The 19,749-nt window shown below is 44.9% G+C and overlaps 1 protein-coding gene across 2 annotated transcripts in view; it reads right to left on the bottom strand.

The window, feature by feature from the left end:
- MED24 (mediator complex subunit 24) overlaps positions 1-19,749 on the bottom strand; it is an 85,099-nt gene that overhangs the window by 33,451 nt on the left and 31,899 nt on the right. For both annotated transcript variants that reach the window (XM_056548359.1, XM_056548360.1), the window contains exons 10-20: positions 19,687-19,734; positions 19,509-19,591; positions 15,110-15,196; positions 14,934-15,039; positions 13,816-13,958; positions 13,702-13,739; positions 13,535-13,617; positions 11,239-11,420; positions 10,947-11,046; positions 9,641-9,816; positions 9,284-9,548 (exon numbers count right to left, since the gene is read on the bottom strand). In XM_056548359.1, coding sequence (XP_056404334.1) covers positions 9,284-9,548; positions 9,641-9,816; positions 10,947-11,046; positions 11,239-11,420; positions 13,535-13,617; positions 13,702-13,739; positions 13,816-13,958; positions 14,934-15,039; positions 15,110-15,196; positions 19,509-19,591; positions 19,687-19,734 — 1,311 coding nt within the window. The remainder of the gene's footprint in view (positions 1-9,283; positions 9,549-9,640; positions 9,817-10,946; positions 11,047-11,238; positions 11,421-13,534; positions 13,618-13,701; positions 13,740-13,815; positions 13,959-14,933; positions 15,040-15,109; positions 15,197-19,508; positions 19,592-19,686; positions 19,735-19,749) is intronic.

The raw sequence follows: 19,749 nt of genomic DNA, 5'->3' as shown, positions 1-19,749 counted from the left end.
TTGCCGTCCATTTCTGGGGGCTTTTTGACGTATGTTTGGGGTCATTGTCCTCCTGGAAGACCCAAGATCTCGAATGCAAACCCAGCTTTCTGACACTGGGCTGTACAGTGCGACCCAAAACCGTTTGTAATCCTCAGATTTCATGATGCCTTGCACACATTCAAGGCCCCCAGTGCCAGAGGCAGCAAAACAACCCAAAACATCATTGAACCTCCACCATATGTCACTGTAGGTACTGTGTTCTTTTCTTTGTAGGCCTCATTCCGTTTTCGGTAAATAGTAGAATGATGTGCTATACCAAAAAGCTCTATCTTGGTCTCATCTGTCCACAAGACATTTTCCCGGAAGGATTTTGGCTTACTAAAGTTCATTTTGGCAAAATGTAGTCTTGCTTTATTATGTCTCTGTCAGAAGTGGGGTCCTCCTGGGTCTCTTGCCTTAGCGTTTCATTTAATTTAAATGTCGACAGATAGTTCGCGCTGACACTGATGCTTCCTGAGCCTGCAGGACAGCTTGACTTTCTGTGGAACTTGTTTGGGGCTGCTTATCCACCATCCGGACTATCCTGCGTTTCTCTTCCATCCACGCGCAGTGAGATTAGCTACAGTGCCATAAGTTGCAAACTTCTTGATAATGTTGCGCACGGTGACGGAGGCAAATCTAGATCTCTGGAGATGGATATGTAACCTTGAGATTGTTGCTATTTTTCCACAATTTTGGTTCTCAAGTCCTCAGACAGCTATCTTCTCTTCTTTTTGTTGTCCATGATTAGTGTGGCACACAATGCAAAGACTAAGTGAACTTCTCTCCTTTTTACCTGCTTTCAGGTGTTATTTTTATATTGTCCATACCTGATACTTGCCCCAGGTGATTTTAAAGGAGCATCACATGCTTGAAAAACTTCTTTTTTCACAATTTTGAAAGGGTAACAATACTTTTATCCAGCCCATTTTTGGAGTTTGGTGTGATATTATGTCCAATTAGCTTTAGCTTTTTTTTCCTCCTTTTTTTTTTTGGTTTAGTTCCAATACACACAAAGGGAATAAACATGTGTATAGTAAAACATGTGTTACTGCAATCCTTTTCTGTGAGAAATAGCTTATTTTCTAGATTCATTTCAGGGGTGCCAACATTTACGGCCATGACTGTATAAAATTATATCTATCTATTATCTCTCTCGCTCTATAAAATTATATCTATTTATCTATCTATCTATCTATCTATATTTATACACATATATACATACATACACACACTGCTCATAAAAATAAAGGGAACACTAAGATAACACATCCTAGATCTGAATGAATGAACTAATCGTATGAAATACTTTCGTCTTTACATAGTTGAATGCGCTGACAACAAAATCACACAAAAATTATCAATGGAAATCAAATTTATCAACCCATGGAGGTCTGGATATGGAGTCACACTCAAAATCAAAGTGGAAAACCACAATACAGGCTGATCCAACTTTATGTAATGTCCTTACAAAAAGTCACAATGAGGCTCAGTAGTGTGTGTGGCCTCCACGTGCCCGTATGAGCTCCCTACAATGCCTGGGCATGCTCCTGATGAGGTGGTGGATGGTCTCCTGAGGGATGTCCTCCCAGACCTGGACCACCTCTGGCAAACACATGGAGGACTGTGCGACCCCCCCAAAGAAATGCCACCCCACACCATTACTGACCCACCGCCAAATCGGTCATGCTGGAGGCAGCAGAACGTTCTCCATGGCGTCGTCAGAATCCTGTCACATATGCTCAGTGTGAACCTGCTTTCATCTGTGAAGAGCACAGGGCGCCAGTGGCGAATTTGCCAATCTTGGTGTTCTCTGGCAAATGCCAAACGTCCTGCACGGTGTTGGGCTGTAAGCACAACCCCACCTGTGGACGTTGGGCCCTCATACCACCCTCATGGAGTCTGTTTCTGACCGTTTGAGTGGACACATGCACATTTGTGGCCTGCTGGAGGTCATTTTGAAGGGCTCTGGGAGTGCTCCTCCTTGCACAAAGTAGGAGGTAACGGTCCTGCCGCTGGGTTGTTGCCCTCCTACGGCCTCCTCCACATCTCCTGATCTACTGGCCTCCATGCTCTGGACACTACGCTGACAGACACAGCAAACCTTCTTGCCACAGCTCACATTGATGTGCCATCCTGGATGAGCTGCACTACCTGAGCCACTTGTGTGGGATGTAGACTCCCTCTCAAGCTACCACTAGAGTGAAAGCACCGCCAGCATTCAAAAGTGACCAAAACATCATCCAGGAAGCATAGGAACTGAGGAGTGGTCTGTGGTCACCACCTGCAGAACCACTCCTTTATTGGGGGTGTCTTGCTAATTGCCTATATTTTCCACCTGTTGTCTGTTCCATTTGCACAACAGCATGTGAAATTGATTGTCAATCAGTGTTCTTCCTGAGTGGACAGTGCGATTTCACAGAAGTGTCATTGACTTGGAGTTACATTGTGACACATACCCACACTAGGGCTGGGCAGTATGACCAAATATGTGGATCACAGTATTTTTGTAACTTATGGCGGTTCCGCAGTATATAACGGTATTCCCCAAATCTACCCCCGACCCCCCCTCCCTCCCAAAATTAATTATCAGGCCAGCGCTGCGCTGTCCCCATCGGGGTAAATACTCACATATCACCTGCAAGCGCTGCCCCCCTCGTCCTGTTTGTTGCGGCCGCCGGCGCTGACCTCTATACTGTGCGGTATCCCTATGCCCCTATGGCCGGGCTTCAAAAGGTAAACATAATAAACGAATGCATGTTCCTACGTCGGCCTTACGCTGGGGACGGGAACGTCGAACAACCGTCAGCCTATCACCGCCCGCAGAGATGTTCCGCCTCGCCCGGTGATAGGCTGAGCCCACTGTCATGTAAGGAGCCGCTTCTTACATGACAGTGGGCTCAGCCTATCACCGGGCGAGGCGGAACATCTCTGCGGGCGGTGATAGGCGGACGGCTGTCCGACGTTCCCGTCTCCAGGTAGCTGGTCCTGACCGACGCTGAAGGTGAGTAAAAGTTTATTTTGTTTAACTTTTGGAGCCCGGGCATAGGGATACAGCATGCAGCAGTGGTCTCCAACTTGTGGACCTCCAGATGTTGCAAAACTACAACTCCCAGCATGCCAGGACAGCCAACGGCTGTTCAGGCATGCTGGGAGTTGTAGTTTTGCAACATCTGGAGGTCTGCAGGTTGAAGACCACTGGCGTACAGTATAGAGTGTCAGCGCCGGCGGCCCGCAACAAACAGGAGGACGAGGAGGTTAGCGCTTGTGGGTGATGTGTGAGTAGTACCCCGATGGGGACAACGGCAGCGCTGGGCTGATAATTAATTTGGGTGGGGGGAGGGGGCAGAACAGCGCTCGCGGGCCACATATGATTAGTTCCCTGATGTGGGGACAGCGCTGCGCTGGGCTGATAATTCCTTCATTCCACAGGGGGAGGGGCCAAACCGGTATTGCGGTATTGGGAAAAATTCCTATCATGCAGCACAAAAATTTCGGTACTCGGTATGAACCGGTATACCGCCCCCCCACACACACATATATATATATATACTGACAATTACTCAGGAATTTCCAGGGCAGCTAGTGACTACTGAACCGTGCGGATTCCAACAAAGCTACATCATTCTTTCTGTGGGGCGGAATTCCATTGACAGCAAGAGGGATTCCGCTGCAACAGAATCTTTTAGCAATTTCTAAGCGGAATTACGCTAGAAAATTCCTCAGTCTGAACCCAACCCAATTTGATTGGCCAGCACTTTTTGGCCAATGGCAGGGTGTGTTCAGGTTTTTAATTGTGACTACTGAATACAAACCCAGGAATGGATCTGGAAAGAGAAGTCTTTCCTTTATACTTTTTAACGCCCTCCATTTTTGATCTGCTTCTGGTAAACAATTATAAGCACATCCTTAAGTGTGCGGAGACATGCCCCACTGACAATTCAGTTGTCAAATTAGTCACACATTTCCAGGAGTATTAAAAAGGGGTAATCCACTCCCCCAGCGTCCAGAACATTTTGTTCCGGACGCTGGGTGCGAGCGTCTGATGTCACAACCACGCCCCCTCAATGCAAGTCTATGGGAGGGGGCGTGGCATCCGCCACGCCCCCTCCCATAGACTTGAATTGAAGGGAGTGACCGTGACATTACGACCCCAGCAGCCCGCACCAGCAATCAGAACAAAATGTTCCAGACGCTGGGGCAGTGGAGTACCCCTTTAAAGGGGTACTCCGCCCCTAGACATCTTATCCCCTTTCCAAAGGATAGGGGATAAGATGTCAGATCGCCGCGGTGCCGCTGCCAGAATCCCCGCTGCGGCACCCCGCTATCATTACAGCACAGAGCGAGTTCGCTCTGTGCGTAATGACGGGCGATACAGGGGACGGAGCCGCGTAACGTCATGGCTCCGCCCCTCGTGACATCACGGCCCGTCCCCTTAATGCAAGTCTATGGCAGGGGGCGTGACAACCGCCCCGGAGCCGTGACGCAACGATGGTCCGGCCCCTGTATTGCGCGTCATTACGTGCAGAGCCAACTCGCTCTGTGCTGTAATGATAGCGGGGCGCTGCAGCAGCGATCCCCGGGGTCCCCAGCATGCTCAAACATGGTTATTTTATCGGGAATATAAGTAGTTACTTAAATAGACTTGTCAGGAGAGACGCTTGATCTACTAGGAGGGGTCTTCTACCTAAATTCTCCTTTGAGAAAGGAGGTGAAGGAAAACCCTTCCGTGCACCATAATACCAGGCCCAGGGTGGTTGTCGGCACTTTAGACACATATTCCCAGGCTGAAGACCTGCACTTTCTTTCTAATCTACTTGTGCGGCAGACCATGTACTGAGATCACAGGACAAGGAATTTCCATTCGGACATTTACTGCCCATTGATCATTCTCCGTCCACAAAGAAACTTTTGAGAGCTTTCCAGTGCGATGAATCACATGAAATCCAGGTATTGTTCTTTGTGAGAGGTAAAAATCTCTGGCACCTTTATCACGTTTCTTTGCAACATTGTGCAACTGATTTCCTATAGAGGAACAAGTAAGTATTGTTTTAAAGGGCCAGTACATGCTTAAAGCTGACTTCTCTAACATACAGTATTTATTAAAGGGGTAACCTAGTACTCCGGCCCTAAGACATCTTATCTAGAGATGAGCGAACTTACAGTAAATTCGATTCGTCACAAACTTCTCGGCTCGGCCGTTGATGACTTTTCCTGCGTAAATTAGTTCAGCCTTCAGGTGCTCCGGTGGGCTGGAAAAGGTGGATACATTCCTAGGAAAGAGTCTCCCAGGACTGTATCCACCTTTTCCAGCCCCCCGGAGCACCGGAAAGCTGAACTAATTTATGCAGGATAAGCCATCAACTGCCGAGCCGAGAAGTTCGTGACGAATCGAATTTACTGTAAGTTTGCTCATCTCTAATCTTATCCCCTATCTTGCCATGCCACGCTGCCATCTCACAAACTGCCGGGTGCCGACCAGGGGGCCGGAGTATCGTGACATCACGACTCCGCAACCCGAGAGACGTCACGCCCCGCCCCCGCTATGCAAGTCTATGGGAGGGGGCGTGACGGCCGTCACGCCCTCTCCCATAGAATTGCATAGCGGGGGCGGGGCGCGACGTCACGCGAGAGGAGTCGTGACGTCACGATACTCCGGCCCCCTGGTCGGCACCCCGCAGTCAGACATCTTATCCCCTATTACTTTGGATAGGGGATAAGATGTCTTAGGGCCGGAGTACCCCTTTAAAGGGTACCTCTAACCATGCTACCGGCAGCAGGATGTGTCCGAAAATATCAGGGCTACTTGCTTGTAGACTACTGCGATCCAGAGACAGAGTTGCCGGAAGTCCCATACAAGTCTATGGGACTTTCCGGCAACCCTCCAGATGGCAGGAGCATGACTAGAGGTACCCTTTAAGTGTTCTTGCTTAGTGCATATTTACTGCCTTTTAATCCAAAACTAATTTTAAAAGGCATAGTAAAGATTTCAGTAATGAAGCAGCTGCACAATGATGCAAAACAAAGTGACAAGGGCGTCAGATTTAACTTCTACCTTTGTATTTTCCAGTTCATTGCTGGCTCATGCACGTTAAAGGGGTACTCCGTTGATAGACACCTTATCCCCTAAACAAAGTATATGGGATAAGATTGTGGTGGGACCCCTGTGATCTCTGTGCAGACACCCGGCCTCTGTGGGACACCGCTGCGGCCAATGATTAGCCGCAGTGATTTGTCTGCAGCTCCAGTAAGGCTGCATTCACATCTCGTTTTTGCAATACAGTTGCCGTATCCCGTTTCTGTACAAAAAACTTATGTCTCCAAACCGGACCGAAACGTATGCAACCGTATATGCCTCCGCACGTTTTTAAACCGTATACGGTTTGAAAACGGATGTCCGTTTGCATACGTTTTAATACGTTTTCCTAAAAAAAAACAAAAAAAAAACGGATACGGTTTTATGTTTGTCAACATTTTAAATAAAGTTCTTTTTTTATTGAATTTCCCCAAAAAATTTTAAAAAAATTAAATAAATAAATGAAAAACAGTATTGTGCAAACCGGATGTAACCGTACGCACATAAGGTTCAATACGGTTCCCATAGAACTCCATTTTAAAATAACCGTATACAGGTTGGATACGGTTTTTGACCGGGACACAAAACCGTAGTAGACTACGGTTTGATGTACCGTTAAAAACCGTATGAACCCGTAAATGATGCAAAACGTACACAACCTGATGCTACGGTTGGTATACGGTTTACAATGAAATGTCTACATATACGGTTTGCAATACGATTTTTTCAATGAAACCGGATACGGTAACCGTATTGCAAAAACGAGATGTGAATGCAACCTAAGTGAAGTGCGGCGGAGCCACAATCACAGAGGCTGCAGGGGAGCACTGGAGGTAAGTACAGGCTTTATTTTTTTTTTTCTGTATAAAACTCTTTAAAACGGTACCGGTCATTAGAAATGAAATGTAATATGTTATACATTTGCCTATTAATATTACATTCTTAATGTACTCTTTAAAGAAATTTTGCACCTTTAAGTGTTAAATTAAACTACGAAAAGTATGGCCAGGAGTCCAGGACAGGACTCCTTCATTGGTCCTGCCTGCAATTCTGTCCCCTGACGCAGCTGGATTGCAGTCTGGAAATGCAGGCAGGACCTAAGCTCTGCACAAGCAAGCAGGTGAGAGCAAGCGTTGTACACGGCAGGACCGCTCCGATCTCCCTCCTCTCTGTATTCCACGTGTAGTGCAAAACAGAGAGGAGGGGGATTCAGAAGCCGCCTGCTGTGATCGTCTCACTCCCGAGGGAGGGCAGAAGTAATCTCTGGTAGGGCTTCGGGTGATGTTGCGCCTGCCAGTGAACGTCCATTCCTGAACTCCAGGGGGAAATCACAGGTACTCTTTAAAGGGGTTATCCAGAAAAAACTTTTTTTTTTTATATATATCAACTGGCTCCAGAAATATAAACAGATTTGTAAATTACTTTAATCCTTTCAGTACTTATGAGCTGCTGAAGTTGAGTTGTTCTTTTCTGTCTAAGTCCTCTCTGATGACATGTGTCGCCCAGTTTAGAAGCAAATCCCCATAGCAAACCTCTTCTAGTCTGTGCAGTTCCCGAGACAAGCAGAGATGTCAGCAGAGAGCACTCTTGCCAGACAGAAAATCAACAACTCAACTTCAGCAGCTGATAATTATTGAAAGGATTAAGATTTTTTTAATAGAAGTAATTTACAAATCTGTTTAACTTTCTGGAGCCAGTTGAGATAGATTAGATTAGATTAGATTAGATTGGATTAGAATAGAATAGAATAGATAAGATAGATAGATAGATAGATATAGATATATCTATATATATATGAAAAAGTTTTTTTCCTGGAATACCCCTTTAACTAGTGACCACTACTGATTCCTTTAGAATAAGCCACCTACTCATACGTAGACAACATTCTAGGAACACTTATGGAAAAAAATAATACACTGATTAACAGCAGGGATTTTGGGACCACCAAAGAGATTCTGTGTCATGCATCCCCCCCTTAAGCTCTGCACCAGACATGAGACAGTATCAGTATTGCTAGGAGTGATTGAACACTATATGGAGGTTACATAAAATGAAAAAAAGACAGGCTTCCTGAATAGAGATGAGCGAACTTACAGTAAATTCGATTCGTCACGAACTTCTCGGCTCGGCAGTTGATGGCTTATCCTGCATAAATTAGTTCAGCTTTCCGGTGCTCCCGTGGGCTGGAAAAGGTGGATACAGTCCTAGGAGACTCTTTCCTAGGATTGTATCCACCTTTTCCAGCCCAAGGGAGCACCTGAAAGCTGAACTAATTTATGCAGGAAAAGTCATCAACTGCCGAGCCGAGAAGTTCGTGACGAATCAAATTTACTGTAAGTTCGCTCATCTCTAGTTCTGAACTCACCGCACAAACCTGGTCATTCGGCTCCCATCTCGGGTCGCTCCTCCGGAGGGATCTCTTCAAGACGGCGTGGGGCGCTCAGAGGCGGCTGCCGGCGGTTTCACGCCATGAATGCGCTTCGTCCGGAGGCCGGACGAAGCGCATTCATAGCGTGAAACCGCCGGCAGTCGCCTCTGAGCGCCCCACGCCGTCTTGAAGATCCCTCTGGAGGAGCGACCCGAGTTGGAAGCCGAATGACCAGGTTTTTGCGGTGAGTGCAGGACGCCTGTCTTTTTCTTCATTTTATCTATTGATGACTTCTGTCCTAGCACCTCCGTATATGGTTTATACTGGTCTCCTGCCTAGTGTGAGTATATCCATCTCGTGGTGATAGAGGGTTAGAGGAATCGGTGCCACTTTTTGGTTCTTTTGTTTGGACTATATGGAGGATTTATACATCCAACTTTGGGAATGGGGTAAGCAGCATTTTCATGGAAAGCCACCGACACACAGTCATTGCCGAGGCTTGTAAAAGGCGGCGTAGCTTGTGTGCAGATGATTTTCGGCCCCTTTTTTTTTTTTTTTTTTTTTTTTTTTTTAAACGGAACTGAATTCCAGATATATCCTGGCACTTTTCACTACCCTGCAACCTTGTTCGGTGGCATGGCACACATTACCCTGAAAGTCTCCAAAAGTTACCTGGCATACCTTAAAAGGAAAAGGTCAGTGTGCATAAATCCTCCTCACGTTTAATATGAAGAAACGTAATTGTGCTATAAATATGATCAAGACAAGAAGCAGCCGCCAGGAATGTCTAACCAGCATTGTGTAAAAGTTTACTGCACCTTAACTAAGTTGTTGCAGAACCAGTAGACGCCTCCCATGTGGAGTAAGGTGTCAAAGATGTGGAGGGATCTGATGTCCACCCAGCCCTTCTCTAAGGTGGTGCTGAAGGCTCCGTGTAAGACCTCTTTAATGGGCTTTTTGGAGGGCAGGCGGTGAACATAAGGCACGGGTTCACTTCCAGTCACAGCAAATTTTATCTGTGTGGCTGTTTGTTGCAGAACTTCAGAACACATGTTCTCCAGGATGGAACTCATGATGATCACCCTGGGAAATATAGGAGACAAGTGATCAACATTAGATGACAAGAAAGGAAAACAACCAGAGCATTCAAGATGTAGGAATATAATGAGACTCACCGCTCATTGTAAAACTGCAGTATGTTGTCCCCGTACATGGGGGTCCCCAGCTGCCGGATCATCTGTAGAGACTTATCCCTCTCGTCTAGACCCAACATGCGAACGTGAGCCACCAACCAGGCAACAGCACACACAGCCAGGCTACAAACCTTCCCTTTAATGTTGTCTGTAATTTTCTGTAATTCAAAAGACAATGTCAAAAAGAGTTAAGTGTCTGCAGAATGAAGGGTAGGGAGGGTCTTCTTGTCTGCACAGCAGTATTGGTGAGTTAAAAGGGTATTCCTGCTTTATACATCTTAACTCCTATCCAAAAGGATAGGGGATAAGACGTCTGATTGCGGAGGTCCCGCCGCTGTGGACCCCTGCAATCTCCCTGCTGCAACCAGCGTTCGTTTAGAGCGTCGGGTGCAGCGCTGGAGGCTTGTGATGTCACGGCCACTCGTGAAGTCACAGCCACGCCCCCTCAATGCAAGTCTATTGGAGGGGGCGTGACAGACGTTACAAGGGGCCTGGCCGTGATGTTACAAGTGGGGTGTGACAGCGACCTCATGAGCCTCCGTCCCGCATCGCCAGTCATCCGGCACGGAGCAAAGTTCGCTCAGTGCACCGGTTGTCTGGGGTGCCGCAGCAGAGATTGTGGGGTCCCCAGCGGCAGGCCCCCTGAGATCAGACATCGTATCCCCTATCCTTTGGATAGGGGATAAGAGGTCTAAGGACGGAGTACCCCTTTAAAGGGGTACTCCGGTGAAAACCTTTTTTCTTTTAAATCAACCGGTGCCGGAAAGTTAAACAGATTTGTAAATTACTTCTATTGAAAAAAAATCTTAATCCTTCCAGTACTTATTAGCTGCTGAATACTACAGAGGAAATTCTTTTCTTTTTGGAATTCTCTCTGATGACATCACGAGCACAGTGCTCTTTGCTGACGTCATTATAATAATAACTCTTTATTTATTGTTGTCCTTAGTGGGATTTGAACCCAAGGCCCCAGCACTGCAAGGCAGCAGTGCTAACCACTGAGCCACCATGCTGCCCTTAGAATACATCTGCTATGCACGGTTGCTAAAATGGACAGAGATGTCAGCAGAGAGCACTGTGCTCCTGATGTCATCAGTGTTCCAAAAAGAAAGGAATTTCCTCTGTAGCATTCAGCAGCTAATAAGTACTGGAAGGATTCATATTTTTTAATTGAAGTAATTTACAAATATGTTTAACTTTCTGGCACCAGTTGATTTAAAAGAAAAAAGGTTTTCACCGGAGTACCCCTTTAAGCCAGTCATTGGATTTAAAGGAAATGGATTTATACCTGGATAGCTTCAAAAGACAGGACACCATTCTCCCAGGCATTATGAACCTCTAGAATTGCAGCAGGAATACTCAGGCAAACTTCATGCCACTTTGTCTGACTGGAAAAAAAAACAAAAAACATTTTAATGTATCATCCAGGTCAGGCATGCAGTCTCCTTTCCCCCCCCCCCCCATTCTATATAGACAATAGACAAGTTCATGCCAATAAAGTTATAGCTAGAGAAGAGCATGCAGTGGTGTGTAACGCCTCCAGTATACTTTTACTGAACACACATCATAAACATACATACACCAGTTTCATCTCTGTGGATGTATTGAGTAGAGCGACCAAGGCTTCCACTTTGGGGATATCAGGATGGCGGAAGCAAGGGTGCTCAGGGTTTAGCACTTTGCCCTCTCCTGGCATACATGTCTGCATCCAGCTCTCAAAGAACGGCGTCTCTCCACTAGCACTCACATCCGACAGGATCATCTGTAATGTAAAAGACTGCGAGTAAGGTGATAAAATCTATCTCCACTTTACCTGCAAACTGCAGCTATAAAGGAACGTGTGATAAATGTCCCTTAACCGGCTTGCTCTTCACAAAAGTCAAAAGAAAAAAAAAAAAAAAAAAATGTAAAAAAGAGGGTGAAGTACCACATGTTGTTTCCCCCAGCTCCACAGTGTCAATGAAACATTGGAAAAAAATCATTTTATATATCTATATCTATCTATATATATAAAATAAATAAACAGAATGCTATAGATTCTGATAGATCAGGCATTTCTAAATCTGTGCTTGCAGCCAATAAAATGCAGTACGTTTGCTGATCTTCCTGCTATTACCGACAGTAGATGACAACAGGAAAACTATTGATCAACAGCTACCCCTGCTGGACAGAATATAAAATTACACTTCATAAAGAATGGGAAATCCAGTCTTATTAGATTAAAGGTGTTAACCAGGAAAAAAACTTTATATATATATTATATATATATATATATATATATATATATACACACACACACACACACACGTGTATCTCAACTGGCTCCAGAAAGCTAAACAGATTTGTAAATTACTTCTATTAAAAAATCTTAATCCTTTCAGTACTTATGAGCTTCTGAAGTTAAGGTTGTTCTTTTCTGTCTAAGGTCTCTCTGATGACACGTGTCTCGGGAACCGCCCAGTTTAGAAGAGGTTTGCTATGGGGATTTGCTTCTAAACTGGGCGGTTCCCGAGACACGTGTCATCAAAGAGGACTTAGACAGAAAAGAACAACTCAACTTCATAAGCTCATAAAAAAATCTTAATCCTTTCAGTACTTATGAGCTTCTGAAGTTGAGTTGTTCTTTTCTGTCTAAGTGCTCTCTGATGACACGTGTCTCGGGAACCGCCCAGTTTAGAAGCAAATCCCCATAGCAAACCTCTTCTAAACTGGGCGGTTCCCGAGACACGTGTCATCAGAGAGCACTTAGACAGAAAAGAACAACTCAACTTCAGAAGCTCATAAGTACTGAAAGGATTAAGATTTTTTTTATAGAAGTAATTTACAAATCTGTTTTACTTTCAGGAGCCAGTATATATATATATATATATATATATATATATATATATATATATATATATATATATAAATTTCCTGGATAACCCCTTTAATCTATAAAGGAGAAAGAAGGCGCTCCATAGGGTAAATAACACCGGAGACAGGGCAGGGATCTGAAATAGAATAAAGCCGCCCACCCTGGATGGTTGTGTAGCAACATACACAACAATGGTAATTGTATGGTATAAAAGGTCCATCTGCAGCCCTCCAGCTCCAGTTCAAAGTAGTATCGTACCAGCTTCTTAGTTTAGCAGGATCTTACCGGCGCTGACAGGACCAGTGCAACAGCGGGATCAGATAAATACAAATTTATTGACCAGAATGCGTTGCATTCTGGTCAATAGACTTTTATTTATCTGATCCTGCTGTTGCCGTGGTCTTGTCAGCGCCGGTTAGATCCTGCTAAACTTGGAAGCTGGTAGGATGCTACTTTTATTACATTAACAGCCTATTCTAAGGTAAGGCTAGTGTTTCCCAACCAGTGTGCCTCCAGCTGTTGTAAAACTACAATTCCCAGCATGTCCTGATGTTGTAGTTCTGCCACAGCTGAAGGCACACTGGTTGGGAATCACTGGATTAAGCCATCAATATTTGATCAGAAGGGGTCCAACTCCCAGCACAGCCTCTTCAATGCTTAAAGAGTACCTCTCATGATCTTATTAAATTTAATAATCCTCCCAGTTCACTGCCCCCATTATGATAAACCACCCCTGCCTTTATTTTTATTATTTTTTTAGTTTTCTACCTTGATATTGCTCTGTATTTTCTGCTCAGTCTCCGTCAGATTCACAGACCGGGAAGGGACGTTTCCCAGCAGACGTGACATCATCTGAAGCCATACAGGGGAGAACTTCCTCCCTCACTCTGCTATACACAGCCCAGAGCAGTTCGGTGTGAGATGAGCTATGATTGGCTAAGGCTGCCCCCCCCTCAGCATTTCCTGATTTTGCACTACATCATAACATTACACAATAAAGAAGAGCCCAGTTAATGGAGTACCTCTGAGCCATATGTCTGTGCCACATGACAGAGCATTAGAAAGGAGATATCGAATAGAAGGGCGCGGGTAGAGGCGGCTTTTGCTGTTAAAATAAACCAGAAATACAAATTGGTGTCCACTTATTGAATGCATTCAGCTGAAAATCAATGATCAACTGCAGACTTACAGCTCTCAGCGCTGATATGCCGGGTAAATTCATTCAGCCTGGAGGAAAAGTAAAATGTTATGTCTGGGAACACATTACAGCCGTGTTGTATCTCCCTCCTTTATGGTTACTCACTGAATGAATTTACGAGCAAAAGACTTCAATTTGCCAGTGGCAGCTGCAGCGGCCAGTAGAAGATCGAGACTTTTCCCAGTCAACATATGTCCTAAGACTCCCAGAAGACCTTCCGGAGACTTCGAGTGATCTGCATCCATTGTCTGTAATATATAAAGCCCATCTAGATTAGTGGGTGATCTGTAAGGAAATACCAGGAAACATTATGGGGTCACTAGAGCTCAGGATGCTCAATGGGATTAAGGGGGCTTGCTAGCATTGGTGCATGAGTCAGTCTCCCATAGTTACTTGGAAACAGCAATGGGTGGCTCCTGCATAGCAAATATACTAAGGAAACAAAGTTTTATGGTCCAGCCACATGTAACAGGGTTAAAGCTCAGTACAGTATCAGGTTACAGCTGCCAATAGAAGTCTGTGGAGAGGGGTCAAAGAGGTTCCGGATTGGCTGCACAGAGGCAGACAGACACAGAGGCTTGAGTTTGTAGTGAGAAATATCTCCACCCAGTGCTTGGTTTACATCTTAGGCTTACCCTGCTTAATACTGCTCTATAATGTTATCCATGTTACTTGAGGGTGTACTATAGAGATACAGTGGAGCAGGGTCTTCTTATCTGCATGTGTGCAAGCATACAGATGCCATATACAAGTTTAAAAAAGAAATTGGCACCACTCTTCACAGCAGCTTATCTTAACAAGCTGTCCGAAAGTGTCAGAATGCTGGAGAGTGTCAGAATGCTTTTCACATGTCAAAAGTTTTGATCGGTCAGGGTCTGGTGCAGAGACCTTCACTGAACGTTGAGGAGTGCTCAACCAAGTGCTTCTCTTCCTGCCTCCCTGCAGGATATGGGCTCCACAGACTTTCCACAGAACCAGTCAAGAAGAGGGGGGGGTTTACGGTAGGGACACGCGTAGTGCCAGTCACTATAGCTTGCTCTCTGGGGAGAGCGAGGGAGGGAGCTCGCTCTAGTGACTGGCGTTGGCGCATCCGTAGCATCAAATATGCACTACGTGTGACCCTACTCTTATATAACAATAACTGCACAACCTTTATACACTACATGTACCAGACAGTGTTGTCAAACCTGCAGGTCCAATGGGTCAAGTTTGGGGTGTCTTACCTTGAGAATATTGGTCACAGTGGGTTCTGCTCGGAGAATGAGGCCTGGATTGGGCTGAATGGCAGAGCTTTCAGATGAGCGAGGAGCCTGTTCCCGATCCGCAGATCTAATATTAAATGTGACATGAGCATCATCAGAGTAAAAGGAAAGGTCGCTGGAGGAATGAGCAATGTTACCTTTTAGTCACCAGGTGATCCAGGTGATGGTCAGAGAGCAGACCCAGCTTGTTACATTCTTGAAGTAACAGACTAACACAGTCACAGCTGAGGAGACACAGATATAGTATTAAGGTGACAATAATGAGAATAAAAAAAGGCAAAGCGCCACACCGGTCCACAGGTTGTGTTCAATTCATCCCCATTTGCTCCAATGGAGCTGAGCTGCAGTACTACCCATAACCTGTGGACAGGTGTGGCACTGTTTTCGGGGAAAAAAACAGTATGCATGTTTTTTTGTTTTTGTTTATTCAATATAAAACCTCCAAGATTGGTTTCTCATGTGAAAAATTAGGACACAATTTCTCCACACAGATAATACACTGCTCAAAAAAATTAACAATAAGATAACACATCCTAGATCTGAATGAATGAACTAATCGTATGAAATACTTTCGTCTTTACATAGTTGAATGTGCTGACAACAAAATCACACAAAAATTATCAAAAAAAATCAAATTTATCAACCCATAGAGGTCTGGATATGGAGTCACACTCAAAATCACAGTGGAAAACGACACTACAGGCTGATCCAACTTTATGTAATGTCCTTAAAACAAGTCACAATGAGGCTCAGTAGTATGTGTGGCCTCCACGTGCCTGTATGACCTCCCTACAACACCTGGGCATGATCCTGATGAGGTGGCGGATGGTCTCCTGAGGGATGTCCTCCCAGACCTGGACTAAAGCATCCGCCAACTCCTGGACAGTCTGTGGTGCAATGTGGTGTTGGTGGATGGAGAGAGACATGATGTCCCAAATGTGCTCAATCGGATTCAGGTCTGGGGAACGGGCGGCCAGTCCATAGCATCAATGCCTTCCTCTTGCAGGAACTGCTGACACACTCCAGCCACATGAGGTCTAGCATTGTCTTACATTAGGAGGAACCCAGGGCCAACGGCACCAGCATATGGTCCCACAAGGGGTCTGAGGATCTCAGTACCTAATGGCAGTCAGGCTACCTCTGGCAAGCACATGGTGGGCTGTGCGGCCCCCCAAAGAAATGCCACCCCACAAATTATTGTTCCACCGGAAAATCGGTCATGCTGGATGATGTTGCAGGCAGCAGAACGTTCTCCACGGCATCTTCAGACTCTGTCACAGGTGCTCAGTGTTAACCTGCTTTCATCTGTGAAAAGCACAGGGCGCCACTGGCGAATTTGACAATCTTGGTGTTCTCTGGCAAATGTCAAATGTCCTGCACGGTGTTGGGCTGTAATCACAACCCCCACCTGTGGACGTCGGGCCCTCATACCACCCTCATGGAGTCTGTTTCTGACCGTTTGAGTGGACACATGCACATTTCAGGCCTGCTGGAGGTCATTTTGCAGGGCTCTGGCAGTGCTCCTCCTTGCACAAAGGAGGAGGTAGCAGTCCTGCTGCTGGGTTGTTTCCCTCCTACACATCGCCTGATGTTCTGGCCTGTCTCCTGGTAGCGCCTCCATGCTCTGGACACTACGCTGACAGACACAGCAAACCTTCTTGCCACAGCTCGCATTGATGTGCCATCCTGGATGAGCTGCACTACCTGAGCCACTTGTGTGGGTTGTAGACTCCATCTTATGATACCACTAGAGTGAAAGCACCGCCAGCATTCAAAAGTGACCAAAACATCAGCCAGGAAGCATAGGAACTGAGAAGTGGTCTGTGGTCACCACCTGCAGAACCACTCATTTATTGGGGGGTGTCTTGTTAATTGCCTATAATTTCCACTTGTTGTCTGTTCCATTTGCACAACAGCATGTGAAATTGATTGTCAATCAGTGTTGCTTCCTGAGTGGACAGTGGGATTTCACAGAAGTGTCATTGACTTGGAGTTACATTGTATTGTTTAAGTGTTCCCTTTATTTTTTTGAGCAGTGTATTTTTTGGTTGTTATACATTTTATGGTAAAATCGGTAATGTAAATACAAAGAACAATTGGTCTCGCAAAAATCAGGCCCTCATATGGGGCTGTGGATGGAAATCTAAGAGGCATAACTTTTTTATAAGGCAAGGAGGAAAAAATTTAAATGCAAAAATAAAACTGGCCAAAAGTGGTTAAGTATACTTATTCTCTTACCTAAAGTTATAAAAATAAAACAAAACCAATAATAATTGGGTGTCATTGTAAGCATATGGACCAACAGAATAAAGATAGTGTGGTAACAACAGAATAAAGGTGTCATTTTTACCGAAAATTGCACTGTGTAGAAACAAAAGCCCCTAAAGGTTAAAAATTGGCGCTTTTTTTTCCCAATTTCACCCCCCAAATATATATTTTTTTGGTTTTGCGGTAGATTATGTTATAAAATGATTGATGTCATTAGAGAGGAGCAAATTTACAGTAAATTTGATTCGTCACAAACTTCTCGACTCGGCAGTTGATGATTTATCCTGCATAAATTAGTTCAGCTTTCCGGTGCTCCGGTGGGCTGGAAAAGGTGGATACAGTCCTAGGAAAGAGTCTCCTAGGACTGTATCCACCTTTTCCAGCCCACCGGAGCACCGGAAAGCTGAACTCATTTATGCAGGATAAGTCATCAACTGCCGAGTCGAGAAGTTTGTGACGAATCGAATTTACTGTAAATTCGCTCATCTCTAGATGTCAATACAAAGTACAATTAGTGACACAAAAAACAAACCCTTATATAGGTCTGTAGGTGCAAAACTCAAAGCGTTATGATTTTTAGAAGGGGAGGAGGAAAAAAATGAAAGTGCAAAAGCGAAAATTTGTCTGCTGTCACGCCCCCTCCATAGGCTTGCATCGAGGGGGCGGAGCGTGACATCACACGGGGGCGGAGCCGTGACGTCACTATGCTCCGTCCCTGTGATCGCTAGTAATCAGACCCGGAGCGAGCACGCTCCAGGGGCTGATTCTAACGGGGTGTGGCGTGGAAGATCACGGGGGTCCCCAGAGGCAGATAGGGAATAAGATGTCTTAGCGCCAGAGTACCCCTTTAAGGTCAAAATGGGCTTAGTCCTTAACCCCTTAACGACGCAGGACGTATATTTACGTCCTGCGCCGGCTCCCGCGATATGAAGCGGGATCGCGCCGCGATCCCGCATCATATCGCGTGGGTCCCGGCGCTAATCAACGGCCGGGACCCGCGGCTAATACCACACATCGCCGATCGCGGCGATGTGCGGTATTAACCCTTTAGAAGCGGCGGTCAAAGCTGACCGCCGCTTCTAAAGTGAAACTGAAAGTATCCCGGCTGCTCAGTCGGGCTGTTCGGGACCGCCGCGGTGAAATCGCGGCGTCCCGAACAGCTGATCGGACACCGGGAGGGCTCTTACCTGCCTCCTCGGTGTCCGATCGACGAATGACTGCTCCGTGCCTGAGATCCAGGCAGGAGCAGTCAAGCACCGATAACACTGATCACAGGCGTGTCAATACACGCCTGTGATCAGGATGAGAGATCAGTGTGTGCAGTGTTATAGGTCCCTATGGGACCTATAACACTGCAAAAAAAAAGTAAAAAAAAAGTGTTAATAAAGGTCATTTAACCCCTTCCCTAATAAAAGTTTGAATCACCCCCCTTTTCCCATAAGAAAAATAAAACAGTGTAAAAAAAAAAAAAAAAAAAACATATGTGGTATTGCCGCGTGCGTAAATGTCCGAACTATAAAAATATATCATTAATTAAGCCGTACGGTCAATGGCGTACGCGCAAAAAAATTCCAAAGTCCAAAAAAGCGTATTTTGGTAACTTTTTATAACATTAAAAAATGAATAAAAAGTGATCAAAAAGTCAGATCAAAACAAAAATCATACCAATAAAAACTTCAGATCACGGCGCAAAAAATGAGTCCTCATACCGCCCCGTACGTGGAAAAAATAAAAAAGTTATAGGGGTCAGAAGATGACATTATTAAACGTATAAATTTTCCTGCATGTAGTTATGATTTTTTCCAGAAGTGCGACAAAATCAAACCTATATAAGTAGGGTATCATTTTAACCGTATGGACCTACAGAATAATGATAAGGTGTAATTTTTACCGAAATATGCACTGCGTAGAAACGGAAGCCCCCAAAAGTTACAAAATGGCGTTTTTTTTTCGATTTTGTCGCACAATGATTTTTTTTTCCGTTTCGCCGTGCATTTTTGGGTAAAATGACTAATGTCACTGCAAAGTAGAATTGGCGATGCAAAAAATAAGCCATAATATGGATTTTTAGGTGGAAAATTGAAAGGGTTATGATTTTTTAAAGGTAAGGAGGAAAAAACGAAAGTGCAAAAACGGAAAAACCCTGAGTCCTTAAGGGGTTAAGGGGTTAATGCACAAAAAAAAAAATAATAATAATAATATATACATAAATAAATTACAATGAGAAAATAGAAAGGAAAAAACATGAAAGGGCTTTATTCAACTTACTTGCACCTCTGGTCAGCTTTGTCCAATAATGGGGTGAGTTTGAGTAGATACTCGAAAGCAGTGTTCATATCTTCATTGAAATCCTACAGGAGACGGGATTATGACAGCACTGAGTAAAAGCTACGCAGCACTTTCTGAACCTGTAAATTCTTTGTTTTTTGTTTTTTATTTTCCTTACCTGATCTGCTAGCCAAAATTTCTTTAATTTTGATAGTACTTGTGGAATCTGAGGAATAAGAAA

Source organism: Hyla sarda, chromosome 12 (assembly GCF_029499605.1).
Source record: "Hyla sarda isolate aHylSar1 chromosome 12, aHylSar1.hap1, whole genome shotgun sequence".
Lineage (NCBI taxonomy): Eukaryota > Metazoa > Chordata > Amphibia > Anura > Hylidae > Hyla > Hyla sarda.
Note: the sequence above shows the minus strand (reverse complement) of the source record. Positions and strands in the feature narration are given on the sequence as shown.